We start from the raw sequence: 13,121 nt of genomic DNA, 5'->3' as shown, positions 1-13,121 counted from the left end.
TTCCTAAATTCCGGAACGCGCTCTAAAGCAACGGTAATATTTGTGGAGATTTTTGAGCGAGAAGGCTTTAAACGTTTCTTTGCGTGAAGTAGCCCTCACGTCACTTTTTTTATAACGAATTACGTTTTGGCGCATTCATCACAGGCATCCTGCTGGAATTCGTCACGGCTTTCTCTGTCACTTCGAACACGCGCCAATTGTTCAAGGTGGCTGACAAGATTGACGACGTTGATTACCATCTTCAGTTCTTGCACGGCATGCGGTTCTTCTGCTGTATCCACATCGTATTGGGACACTACTACATAAATCTGTCGGACAGCTGGTGTGAGTCTTCAGCATAAGTCGTTGCACCTCCGTGCGTTCTTGCTTGAGCGTAAGTTGGATTGTGTAAACAGACGACACGTAACGGGGTGGAAGTATGACGCCTCTTCCATAAATGTGCCAATATATCGAAGTTTAACATGCTTGAAAGTGTTGGTAGAATTTTGTGCAAGAACCCCGTGAACAATATTAATATAGTGACGAACCAAAGCAATGATATGAACCGACTAAATGAATTACCTTCAGCAACAATATGTGCACTTGCACCGTACGGCAGCGTTGCATGAGCGTCTTGCACTGCGCAAGGGCTTTACATTCCTGCAATACACTGACCTTAGCGATATATTGTGATTAGGCTTAAATGGGCCCGAGTATGTGTGTTGTAGTGGTGCGACCGCGGTGTGTTCTGTGCTTGATACGTCATCTCATGCACCTTAATTCGGATATTTGGCAAGCTGCTACACAAATCACTCTAGATATTGTTAATAGCTGCCTTGAAGTATAGAGTCCCGTGAATCTAGCCTGGTCGGACACTATCATAAAGAAAATAGAGCTAACGCTGACAAGGCCAAAAAATCGATAAATGTGTGCAACAACTTCTAAATAAAAGCTTTAAGAAGTAATAAAGGCAATGAACATTTCTTTCAATTCGGTCGACGTCCGTTCCGTTTTCTTCGTGATTCTCCATTACTTTCTAGCCTCTCTCTTTCTTTCTCTCTCTCTCAAGGCGAATAGACAACAGAAAGTTGGTATTGATATACTTGAAGAAGAGGGTGTAACACAGAACAAAAGAAATATGCACAATGAGCGTTGAAAGCTAACAAGAATTTGAATTCTCAGGTTCATAGTGTCACTAACATGATGCGATCATGAGGCACTCAGAAGTGGGGAACTGCGGAGTAATTTTGATTGCCTGGAGTTTTAAACGTGCACCTAGTTTTAAGCAGACAGGGATTTTTTTTCATTTCGCCCTCTTCGAAATGCGACCGATGCTGCTGGGATCGAACCCTGGGCGTCGAGCTCAACAGCAAAACAACATAGCTGCGATAAGCTACTGCAGCGGGCAGCGTTAAGAGTGAACGCCTTCTTTCATCTTGTCTTTCTTATCGCACTACTCTTCAGCCATATAGCTCGGCGAGGATCGATTGATGTGTTGGTATTTCTATTACAGTAAAAAAACATACTACACGATGCAAAGGGGCTTAACTAATTGTGTTCGGTGCAGACGTTCAAACGTGGGTATTTATTATTTCTTACTTGGGGTATGGTAAGCTACCCTTGACAACAGGGGGTTCGGAAAACATTTCAGTGATCACCTATTGTAAGTGTCAGGTTGACTGATTCATACATTAGTTACAATCAAAATTGCGCATAACAAATATCTTGAGAGTACGGTAATGTCATTTTGCTTTTTCATCAAATGCTCAATTTGTAATCAGCATGTACCCTGCTTTCTCTTCCTAAACGTAGACATCTGCAAGGTGCTGCGATGAGCATATCGTAAACTACCTTTATCAACGATCGCCAGAAATCAGTCAGAGATCCACCACTTCCATGAACTTGTCAAAAACCAACTTGTGCCTTTCTGCGGTAAGGCGTGTAATGGCACTCACATGAATCGCAATTTTCATATCTACGCTATCACATTGGGAACCATCCGTGCCTGTGAGACGTAAAAAGCCAAGGGAAGTCAGGAAATATGAGATAAAAAGCAGAAAGTTCAGCCACGCAAACACACACACACACACACACACACACACACACACACACACACACACACACACACACACACACACACACACACACACACACACACACACACACACACACACACACACACATATATATATATATATATATATATATATATTTAGAGGCCATCTCGTAGGCTACTCGCCACTGGCGGAAGGCGATACATGGTAAAAGAGGTGAGAAAAACAAGTAGCGTTGATGGGAAGGATGACCACAAAATGCCCTTAAAAGGAAGTTGTAGTTTTTAATCGCTGTTAGTCTAACAAGGGTTTTGGTTATCTGTCTGCCGCCGTGGCAGAAGCGCCGACAACAGAGCAATTTGTACTTTAATTTGCTCTCGCAATCGCATTTCTCGTTCACTGTAGCAGCACGTGGAGTATATTTTTGGCAGTGGATATGAGAAAATAGCCTGTTCACCGTGGCAAGTTGGGCATGCTCCTCGCCCATCTTTTCGTCGTATTGAACAAGTGAATGCAAAAGAAGCTTATGTGCTGAATTTTTACAGGCTACTGACCAGAAATAAAGCACAGAAAATATCGAAATATCCAAAGTGTGTAACTGTCAAAAGGGTGACATTTGAAACAATTCGAAAGCGAAGACGATTTTTCTTTCTCTGTAGTGGGGGTCCATAACTACCTGACCACATCCCCAACATTGCCCACGGCCAGCTGAACATTCTCAATATGACTGCTGTTAGGTTCACTTAATTCATGTAATGACCTAGTGAAATTGTTTATCCTTTCTCCAGCACGCGTGCTGAACTTATTCATCGCTTCTGATCAGTGGCCGCAACTCATTGCAACGGCAATCTTCAACAGCGTGGACACGTTCTTCTTTCTCAGGTAAGTTAAGATAGTTGTGACCGAAGATGAATGTGGAGGCTTCAAGAAATACAGTTTAATTCATTTGTTTGAGCTCCCAACCGAACTCACGAGACGCAGGCGACATCTAAAAGTATATTTCAATTGAACAAAACCACTCTACCAAGGTGCGCAGTTTGCTACAAGCACTATAAGACTTGTTGGGAGCTCGGTTTGGTGGAGGCAAGGAATATACCTTTTGACAGGTTGAGAACAGAGAGTTTACGGGCTTTATTGAAAAGTCTCCTCGCCTTTCATGTGAGAGAAGCTACCAGTTCCATCATTCTTTTGTCCCCTTCTCGTTTTAACTGCTGTGCGAGGTCGTCGAAACGACGATATAGTTTACCTAGCCGAGCTCACGGCCGCCAGCGCACGTGAGATTCTGGAACTACGAGGTCAGAACAGTACAGAAATCATTCTATATTGAGTTACTCATCACATCTAGCCCATCTAACGTGGGTAAATTAAGGAAGTTTTTAGGCACGTAAGATCCTCTGGACTGAAATTCTCCTCCATAAGACAGCCTCACACAATTCAGGGTTATCTTACTGAGATAACTTGTATGCTCGCTTGTCGTAGTCGGAAGTTGAATCTTCGAGTTTATTTTAAATTCTGAATGTGGCAATCCGGAATTCGCCATCTCCAGTCTTCAAACATTTCTAGGCTTGGAGTGTCGCCTGACATTGGCTGACACACGGAGAACCAGTGGGGGTATACTAATCGAATTAGGAAGGCCCATTAAGCTCCAACAATGTCACTCACTCACCAGCACAGGAATTGGCCTCCCTGATGGAGTATTCGGCCACTACCTCCCTCACGACTCCTACAATTAACCCATGGCCCTCAGTCCCCAGCAGCGGCGGAACACCTGACCAAGGCGGCGGTCAGACTTCTAACGTAGCAGACGGTGCTATGAATCTCTGGAACCGGACAGGCCGCCAATTGAAACTGACCCTTGCAATCTTTAACACTCGAACTCTTTCGAGTGAGGCCAACTTAGCAGGACTCTTTGAGAAACTATCAGGCATTGTTTAGCATATCATTGGCCTCAGTGAGGTTAGAAGAACTGGTGAGGCATACACAGTGCTGACTAATGGCCCCGTCCTCTATTATAGAGGACTCCCAGATAGGGAGTTATACGGGATAGGATTACTAATACATAAGGACATAACAGGCAACATTGATAAATTTTACAGCATTAACGAGAGATTAGCAGCAGTCGTAATAAAACTTAATAAGAGGTATAAAGAGATAGATTAAATGTGGTACAAGCCCACGCTACAATCTCCAGTAATGATGGTGATGAAGTAGATCAGTTCTATGAAGACGTGAAATTAGCCATGAGAAAAGCACAAACTACGCGTACTGTAGTAATTGGCGACTTCAATGCAGAAGTGGAGAAAAAGTAGGCTCGCGAACAAGTGATTCACAACTACGGTGTCGGCTCTAGAAACACTAGAGGAGGGATGCAGGTAGAATTCGCGGAAAAGGATAAGCAACGAATAATGAACACCTCCTTCAGAAAGCATAGCAAAAAAAGTGGACTTGGAAAAACCCTAATGGTCAAACAAGGAATGAAATCAATTTCATACTTTCTGCCGATCGCAGCATAGTGCAAGATGTAGAAGGGTTAGGTAGGGTTAAGTGCAGTGATCGTAGGTTAGGGAGGTCTAGGATTCACTTCAATTTCAAGAAAGAAAGAGTGAAATTGGTCAGGAGGAAACAGGCCAACCTAGACGCAGTAAGGATAAAAGCTGTCCAATTCAGACTGGTACTTGCGAACAAATATGCAGCCTTAGAACCGCGAGATGTAGATGACATAGAAATAATGAATGAAACCGTAACTAGGCTGGCTTCAGAAGCAGCACTTAAAGTGGGAAGTCATGCACCAAGGCCACCAGTAGATAAGCTCTCCCGAGCAACGAAGGACCTAATAAACAAACGACAAAGAATGAGACAGTTCAAATCGAGAGATCAGGTAGAATTCGCGGAATTGTCAAAACTGATCATCAAGGAGAAAATAAAGGATATTCAAAATTCTAACACAAGAAAGACTGAGGAAGCAGTAACAAATGGACGCAGCATGAAATCAGTGAAAAGAAAAGTTGGCATAAGACAAGCCAAGATGTATGCACTGAAAGATAAGCAGGGCAATATCATCAGCAATTTCGAGAACATTCCAAATGCAGCGGAAGAATTATACAGTGACCAATGCTATACCCAGAGCAGCCAGGACACCTCATTTGAAAGTATTATTGAACAGGTTACAGAGGCTCCGTCTAGAATTTTCAATGAAGTTAGAAGGACCTTAGAAGACGTGAAACGAGAAAAGGCGGAAGGTGAAGATGGAATGAGAGTCGGTTTAATCAAAGATAGCAGAGACGTAATGGTTTGAAAAATTGCGGCCCTTTATACGAAATGTCTCACACCTTCAAGTGTCCCAGCGAACTAGAAGAATGCCAAAATTACACTAATCCACAAAAAGGGAGGCGCCAAAGAATTGAAAAATAATAGGCCCATTACCTTACTTCCAATCATCATCATCATTATCATCATCATCAGCCTGGTTACGCCCACTGCAGGGCAAAGGCCTCTCCCATACTTCTCCAACAACCCCGCTCATGTACTAATTGTGGCCATGCCATGCCTGCAAACTTCTTAATCTCATCCGCCCACCTAACTTCCAATATTATAGGAAATATTCACGAATATAATTTCCAATAGAATAAGGGCAACACTTGACTTCAGTCAACCAAGGGAACAGGCTTGCTTCAGGAAGAGATACTGTACAATGGATCACATCCATGTAATCAATCAAGTAATCGAGAAATCTGCAAAGTGCAATCAACCTCTCTACATGGCGTTCATAGATCATGAAAAAGCATTTGATTCAGTAGAGATACCAGCATTCATAGAGGCATTACCTAATCAAAGAGTACAGGTCACTTACGCATATATCTGGGAAAATATCTACAGAGATTCCACAGCTGCCTCAATTCAACACAAGAAAAGTATAGAAGATACCTATAAAGAAAGGGGTACGACAAGGAGACCCAATCTCTGCAATGTTCTTCACTGCGTGCTTGGAAGAAGTATTTAGGCTATTGGGGTGGCTTAGGGGTAAGTATCAGCGGCGAATATCTATGCAACCTTTGCTTTGCAGATGACATTGTCCTGTTCAGAGACAGTGGAGACGAGTTACAAGAAATGATTGAGGACCTTAACAGAAAGAGTAAGAGTTGAGGTTGAAGAGTAATATGCTGATCAATGACCCGCCAAGGGAAGAAGAGCTCAGGATCGCCAGTCAGCCTCTAGAGTATGCGAATGGATACGTTTACCTAGGGCTATTAGTTATAGGAGTCCCTGATCATGAGAAGGAAATTTACAGAAGGATAGAAGTGGGTTGGAGGGCATACGGCAGACATACTCACATCCTTATGGGAAGCTTACCATTATCACTAAATACATGGGTGTACAATCAATGCATTCTATCGGTGCTGACATATGGGGCAGAAATTTGGAGACTGACAAAGAAGCTCAAAAGCTAGTTAAGGACCGCACAAAGAGCGATGGAACGAAGAATGATAGGCGTAACATTAAGAGACAGGAAGACAGCGGCGTGGATCAGGGAGCGAACGGGCATAGCCGATATTCTAATCGACATTAAGTGAAAGAAACGGAGCTGGGCGGGTCGTGTAATGCGTAGGTTAGATAACCGGTGGACTGTAAGAGTTACAGAATGGGTGCCAAGAGAAGAGAAACGCAGTCGAGGACGGCAAAAGACTAGATGGGGTGATGAAATTAAGAAATTCGCAGGCGCAAGTTGGACTCCGTTGGCGAAACACAGAGCTCGTTGCAGATGAGAGGGAGAGTCCTTCATCCTGCAGTGTAATTAAAATAAATTAGGATGATGATGATTCAAAAGTAAAAGCAGGTTTGCCTAGTTGCAGTGTTTCCACCTAAGTCGGACAGCCGCTTCGATTCCAAGAAAAAGCAGAGGGCAATGGCCCCCACGGTGTGGACAATGAAGTGACGGACGGTTGCTACAAGGGCCCCGCCCCCCTCCCCTCCCCCATAGAATGCTGGAGGCTTTGGTGTGAATTGCGCAAGGAAATAACAGTTAAGGTTCAAGATAGGCTGGTTTGACGCGGTCGCACGACACGGTCTTTCCTTTGCCGCGAACGTCAATCTTCAAGGTTACTACAGACCATTCTTTGAATGATAAAAATGTTCTCGTGACATCCTTCCGCCGAAAACCTCCTCCACCCTCGCCCTGCGGAGGTCTCTTATTTAAGCCCCTAATGTCCTTAGGGATGTCCAAGAAAATTTCAGGAACCTTATCAAGCGCTTCGACAACCAATGATTCGGTAAACTATGTTTATGTGTTCGTTTCAAACTAGTGTGCAGGACGAAAGCGTTCTTTACGTGTTACGTTACCTAAATTCTCCTCGTTCTGTCATTACTTTTCAGCATTTAGTTTGATCAAGGTGCCACTATGAGGTTTTGAATTTAATTGACGCGCTAGAGTGTAATTTTCTGTGTTGTTGATTAATTCATGCGTTAATTTTCTCATAGCTTGAAGTACAGTGAGAGAAGTGCAAGACCTCACTTAGTACTTCTGGTCATGAACCAGCAACAAACCGAGCCTTTAACTCCATTGAAAAAAAAATGTTTCTCGTTTATATTTGAAGCGCCATACCACTACTGTTTGCTCTTCTCAACGTTGCCTTTTCGTCTTTCACGCTATATTTACAATGCGCGCACACTTTTGCAGCGGTTTCTTCCTCTGCTTGACCACGAATAAACAGAACAAAAATGGACTGCTTGTATTCCTCACCAACGTTGTTAGGCGGCTGATCAGGTAAGAAACCTCGTATTTGCATTCTACTGGTTCTTGTATTGCGATAAGAATTCCCCTAAAGAGAAATGGATACGAACCAGTACATAACGCTAACTGAAATTATTTGATCAGAAAACGTGTCGATACATTTGAACCGAAGTGTTATGTGCGATCCGTCTTCAACAGCATATCTTAAGTCATCGACGAGCGAAAGACCACAAACATCCGCTCTTCATGTCGCTTGTCCCTGTATAAAGTGGTGCTGTTGAAGGTGGATCCTTACCAACTTTCCCAATTTTTAATCCTAAAAACAGAAACGCCGAAAACACCGCAAGCAGGCGCTTCACGAGACAGATAGACCCGAAAAATATCCAGCTGTCACTGAAATGTAACGCTCGCAGAAGCATTTACCTAAAGATAAGTAACAATCACTATCATGTTTTCTGTGTAATCTTTCTGCAGCAGCTGATAACAAAAGAAGTGAATTGCTATTGTTTGAATATGAATTCAATAGAATAATTCCACCGAACATTACTGTGCTGCCCCCTGTGCTCCCTCCCTACTAAAACATAATCCCGGAGAGACGGTGACGTTGAACATGGTTCACCTCTGCCGCTGCTCCACCAAAATAAGAAAGCGTAATTAGCTGGCAGCTACAAAAAATGTGCTTGACTTGCACAGTGGTGTACTTCCCATGTATAGCATTCTTAGGTTGGCAACGACTTTGTGCACAGCGCTTGTTTGTCCAGGTTCTTAATTCCATGTATTGTCTTTCTGTTATACATCAACTTTATTATCTCTTCCAGCAGCCATGTGCTCAGTTGTGCACGCCAAGATAGTGCATAAGTATTTGAAATATGTTCTGTACATGTCAAAATACTTAAATTTGGGCCTCTTCTGCAATCTCCGATGGTATCCGCAAGCTGTCGTAATAAAATCAGTTAGAAGGTAAATGGCTAAGTGTTTGCTTTGGGTGTCAACATGTGGTGATGTATCAGATTGAAATCTCTTTTTCGCGATAGTTTACATGTCACATTTTTCAAATTCCTGGACAGGCGCTTTCCAAGTATCCCGGACGAGAAAATAGTTGTTATTATATATGGTTATTGTTTAGAGAGTTGTCTTATGAAGTCTACTTCGGAAAAAGTTGAGTATATTCACTGATGAAGTGAAAGATATTAATGCGTCTGACAGTTGTACGCGTTTCGTAATTCCGAAGATGCATGAAATGTGGTTACATAATATTTTCCCGTGGGCATAATAAGTGCCAACGAAATGTGTTATCAAGAGAGATCAACCCCCCTCCCGATCTATGTCACCCAACAGATCTGGATTTTTCAGTGGTTCAACTTTAGGTCTTTCTTCTACGCGACGACATTAAACACATTTTAGACAGCTGTCGTCGAATTTAATGACAGAGAAGTACCATATGACCCAATGGAGTTGGTGTCAGATCTTCCGCAATCGCTGCCAAGAAGTAATAATTTTTACAGCGAAGCTATTAGCCTTTCGGTGGTCGGCATTTTTTCGTGCCTGTCCGCGAGGAAAATTATCATTTGCACGAATGGATCATAATCCCCTAAGCAACCGCAAATGCAATAGCTCATCCCCCTCGAAATGCAGAGGCCACAAGCACTCAGCAAAGTGAAGCCAACAGTGCATACATTCATTGAAATCACGCATACACCGTACCGAACAGCGTACGTTTCAATAAAGAACAAGCTCAAAGCAAGCCTCTCATTATCAGCAATGGCTCATACTCCTGTAAGCAAGCCAAAAATGCAATGGCTCATACTGTCGTAAGGCAGAGGCTACAAGCGCTCAGAAATGTGAATCGAACAAAGGATACATTCATTGAAATCACCTACACAAGACAAAGAACAGAATACGTTTCTATAAAGAACAAGATCAAAGCAAGCATCCGAACCATCACTAAAACATTGCATACCCACACAAACGTTGTAGTGGTAGTTTTGGAACAGCTTCGCTGGAACTCCACTTTCGCAGGGCCGGAATGGCGAGTCAATTTTTTACCGTGATTTATGTATTTGTAATAACCACACCATTTCTTCCGCAGGTTTCTCTCTCCTCTGGTTTTCGTCGTTATGTGCTTGTACCTGCTCCCGCACTTCGTTGATGGTCCCGACGTCAAGGCATTCTTTTTAAAGTTATACGACGACGTAGACATGCACTGGTGGCAATTTCTACTTCACATAAGAAATTTCTATGGAACCGCTGTTGGGGTGAGTCTCACGGAAGCAAAGATATATCGCACGCATGAACATTTACGCAGTGAAGTGCACAAGAAAATGCTTTGACTTCTTGACTGGGCTGCGCAATGGCATGAGGAAAGCATGAGAAAAACACCCATTGGAAAGGTAAAGTACGCTCTTTAAAAGCAGACACATCACCCGCAGCAAATGCATCACATGGTAAAGTATTCTCCTGCGTGGGTGGACGCACATTGGACAAGAATTTGCTAAAATCTACGTCGGCAAGTCAACTAGGTTACTATCGAGGTGGTGCAAATTTCTACCTGATTGATAGTAGAGAGAAAGAAACGAAGAGGGAAGGATAGCGAAGTTAAACAAAGACGTTTTCAGTCGGCAACCCTACCCTTGGGAAAGGGAAAAGGAGTAGAATAGATAAGAAAGAAACAAGAAATATAATGAAGGCGACAGGGTGATGTTTCAGGTATGGGTTAGGGGTACCTATAAGTTAGTGTGAGGGAAGGAAATACAACATGTCTAATAGGAAAACTCCCTAAATAGTTTTCTATATTTGCGAAGCAATTGATGTCATTACTTCTGAAATATAAGCACAGTTTTTATATATACCAAAAATTGAACAAAAAGCTTTTGCTTGAGTCATCTAGAGTTTGCGGAGGTCCTTAGTTAAGGAGGGCTCCCAAGCAGCACTCTAGTATTACGGCTGTGGCTTTACAAATGAATTATATGCCAACAAGTTTACGTGACATGATGCCCACTTTCCTTTGTCTTCAAGAAAACGAAGTTTCCAGGTTGCAACGAAACAAATTTTGCTGAGGTGGTTAGATTAAGTTAGGTGGTTTGTAGTAGTTATGAAATTGTAGTTGCATTCAGCCTGCGTTTTCTCGTCGAGATGACATAAAATAGCGTTTTTATACCGATTCCTACGCTCCCAAGTGCTAATGCGAGTGTCAATCACCTGAAAGCGCTAGCTGCAGTGATTGAGAAATCGTAAAGCACAGTATTTGGCGCGCGTTAGAAACCTGTAGGTATGGTGCAGTGGTTAGACTATCCGACTGCTGTGTCCGGGGACTCGGTTCAAAACCGCATCGTTGCGCGTCTAGTTCTTTTTTTTTGTTTGTCATTGCTGTTGACCGACAGCTTGTGTGAAAATCCTGCTGAGCCTACTTCGCAAGAGCTCTACAGACTCAGACCGAACCCAATAGATGTAGATGAAGGAAGCTTTGCTTTAGAAAACCCTTCCTCAACTTGCTCATGTTCTTTAATTTATGTCTTCAAGATCTCCCGTAGTTATGCATTTCTACTTGCCAAGAGCTGTTCAACAACTCTCAAGATTTCACAAGGCATAAATATTTTGATCATTCAACTAGGCTAAATATCTTTATTTTGAGCATAACGAAGTGGTACTTCACCGACCGCCGCCATAAATAAATTAGTACGTCATTGGACGCGTCATGCAGAAGTAGGGGGCTCGACTCTCAATTTTTAAGGCACATACATTGTATCTCCCACGAGCCAGAAAGTGCTGTGCTATCAAGCGATGGTTGTAAATAATATGGGCGACGGCGCAAAGAGTTAAGACACATGAATAAAAGCTCGGATTGACTGCAAAATTCTCATTTAGGTTCCCGTAAGCAAAGTAGCACCTGTGAAAAAAAAATTTGTTATGTTTCGGTCTGGGAGTGGGAATTGAACCCGAGCATCCGAGACCAGCATGCTTCTGCGCTTCCACAGCGGCTCCATTGTTCACGCTGACTAAAGGTGTGCTTAGTGCGTACGTCACTCCCCACGTGACGTCGCAGCCATCTGGCTGACTAAAGGCGTGGCCTAGTGCGTGCGTCATTGAACACGTGACGTCGCAGCCAATGGAGAGGAAGTGGTGCCATGTCCTGAGTGTATAAAATGAGCGCGCTGCCTCCTGGGTGTAACTTGCTCTTTAGATTTCATCGCTGTTGTGTCTGTGTGATGGGCTGTCGACGCCACGTCATGAGTCTCTAAATTGAGCCGGTCTGTGGGGAGCGTATACGCAAACATACAAACACGGAATCAACAGAAACAAGTTTAATGCCTGTAGAAATTATCAACGGAAACATTTCACTAGAGGAACTATCATGCTTTCCCATTCGCGTACGTAAGCAATCCTGTCTCTGCTAAATTTGTTAATAAAACGCTGTATTATGAATTGACGTACAAGAGTAACTGGAACGCCCATGTATTGCGTGAACATTTTGGGAAATAACATATAGAAACTGGTGTCATCCTGGAGATTCATTTCATGGGGACACGTCTTGCAATCTCACCGGAGAAAATTCGCAAATTGCAATATTGGTCATAAGATTATTGAGAAGTTAGTTTGTGAACTTTATTGATTAGGTGAATGTGCGCTTCGCTTCCTCGTGGTAGTAAAACCCCCCTTATGGGATATTCCAGCTCAAGGATAAAAATTACGCTATCCGCCACAGGCCATTTTTAAATATTTCGGAAATCTTAAAAATGATCACCCCATATAGTACGCTCAATTTTTGGAAGGTTCGTTCCACGCGGACTTCCGAAGTGCTTTAACTATTCTGGGATGTTCACTACAATGTGAACCACATAAAGTTGGCCTGTTCAAGCAATGCGTGGGCCAGGACTCTAAAATATCAATTAAAAAAATGTCTTATGGCCCAATAACGTAAGACAATTCTTATCTGTCTTTAATCCAATTTCCTCACGCCAAATTCACGTAACCAAAGACAAAAACATCGGGGATGAGCCAGAGCATTGTTTGAAAAATTGGAGGACACCTAAGCATTTCTTACGAGTTGTGAGTGCGAAACCATTAATGGTCAATTGAATGGCGCGGCCCTTCGAGTCCTGCGCTGCGAGTAACGCACCAAAGCGGTGCGTGCTGCCTGAGCCAACAAGCAGCAGCAGGGTGCAGTGCCAACGCTGCATGCCACCGACGCGGCGATGCCCTCTCCGCAGGCGCAACACCTGGCGCGCCAGCGCCGCAGTGTGTGTTCCCTTTGGCCTGCTGTGTCAACGCCTCCTGGATAGCTGCAGGCCTGTGCACTTCGACTGATGTTATCATGCTGTCTTGCCTGACTGCCATAGGATCAAATGGGGGTGCTCCCGCGC

General features: G+C 43.3%; 1 protein-coding gene across 2 annotated transcripts in view; it reads left to right on the top strand.

The window, feature by feature from the left end:
- Nucleotides 1–13,121, top strand: part of LOC142576129 (nose resistant to fluoxetine protein 6-like) — a 40,809-nt gene that overhangs the window by 14,754 nt on the left and 12,934 nt on the right. For both annotated transcript variants that reach the window (XM_075686089.1, XM_075686090.1), the window contains exons 7-10: nucleotides 145–324; nucleotides 2,822–2,915; nucleotides 7,708–7,794; nucleotides 9,851–10,016. In XM_075686089.1, the coding sequence (XP_075542204.1) occupies nucleotides 145–324; nucleotides 2,822–2,915; nucleotides 7,708–7,794; nucleotides 9,851–10,016 (527 nt within the window). The remainder of the gene's footprint in view (nucleotides 1–144; nucleotides 325–2,821; nucleotides 2,916–7,707; nucleotides 7,795–9,850; nucleotides 10,017–13,121) is intronic.

This window comes from Dermacentor variabilis, chromosome 3 (genome assembly GCF_050947875.1).
Source record: "Dermacentor variabilis isolate Ectoservices chromosome 3, ASM5094787v1, whole genome shotgun sequence".
Taxonomy (NCBI): domain Eukaryota; kingdom Metazoa; phylum Arthropoda; class Arachnida; order Ixodida; family Ixodidae; genus Dermacentor; species Dermacentor variabilis.
This window is presented reverse-complemented; position numbering and strand designations above follow the sequence as displayed.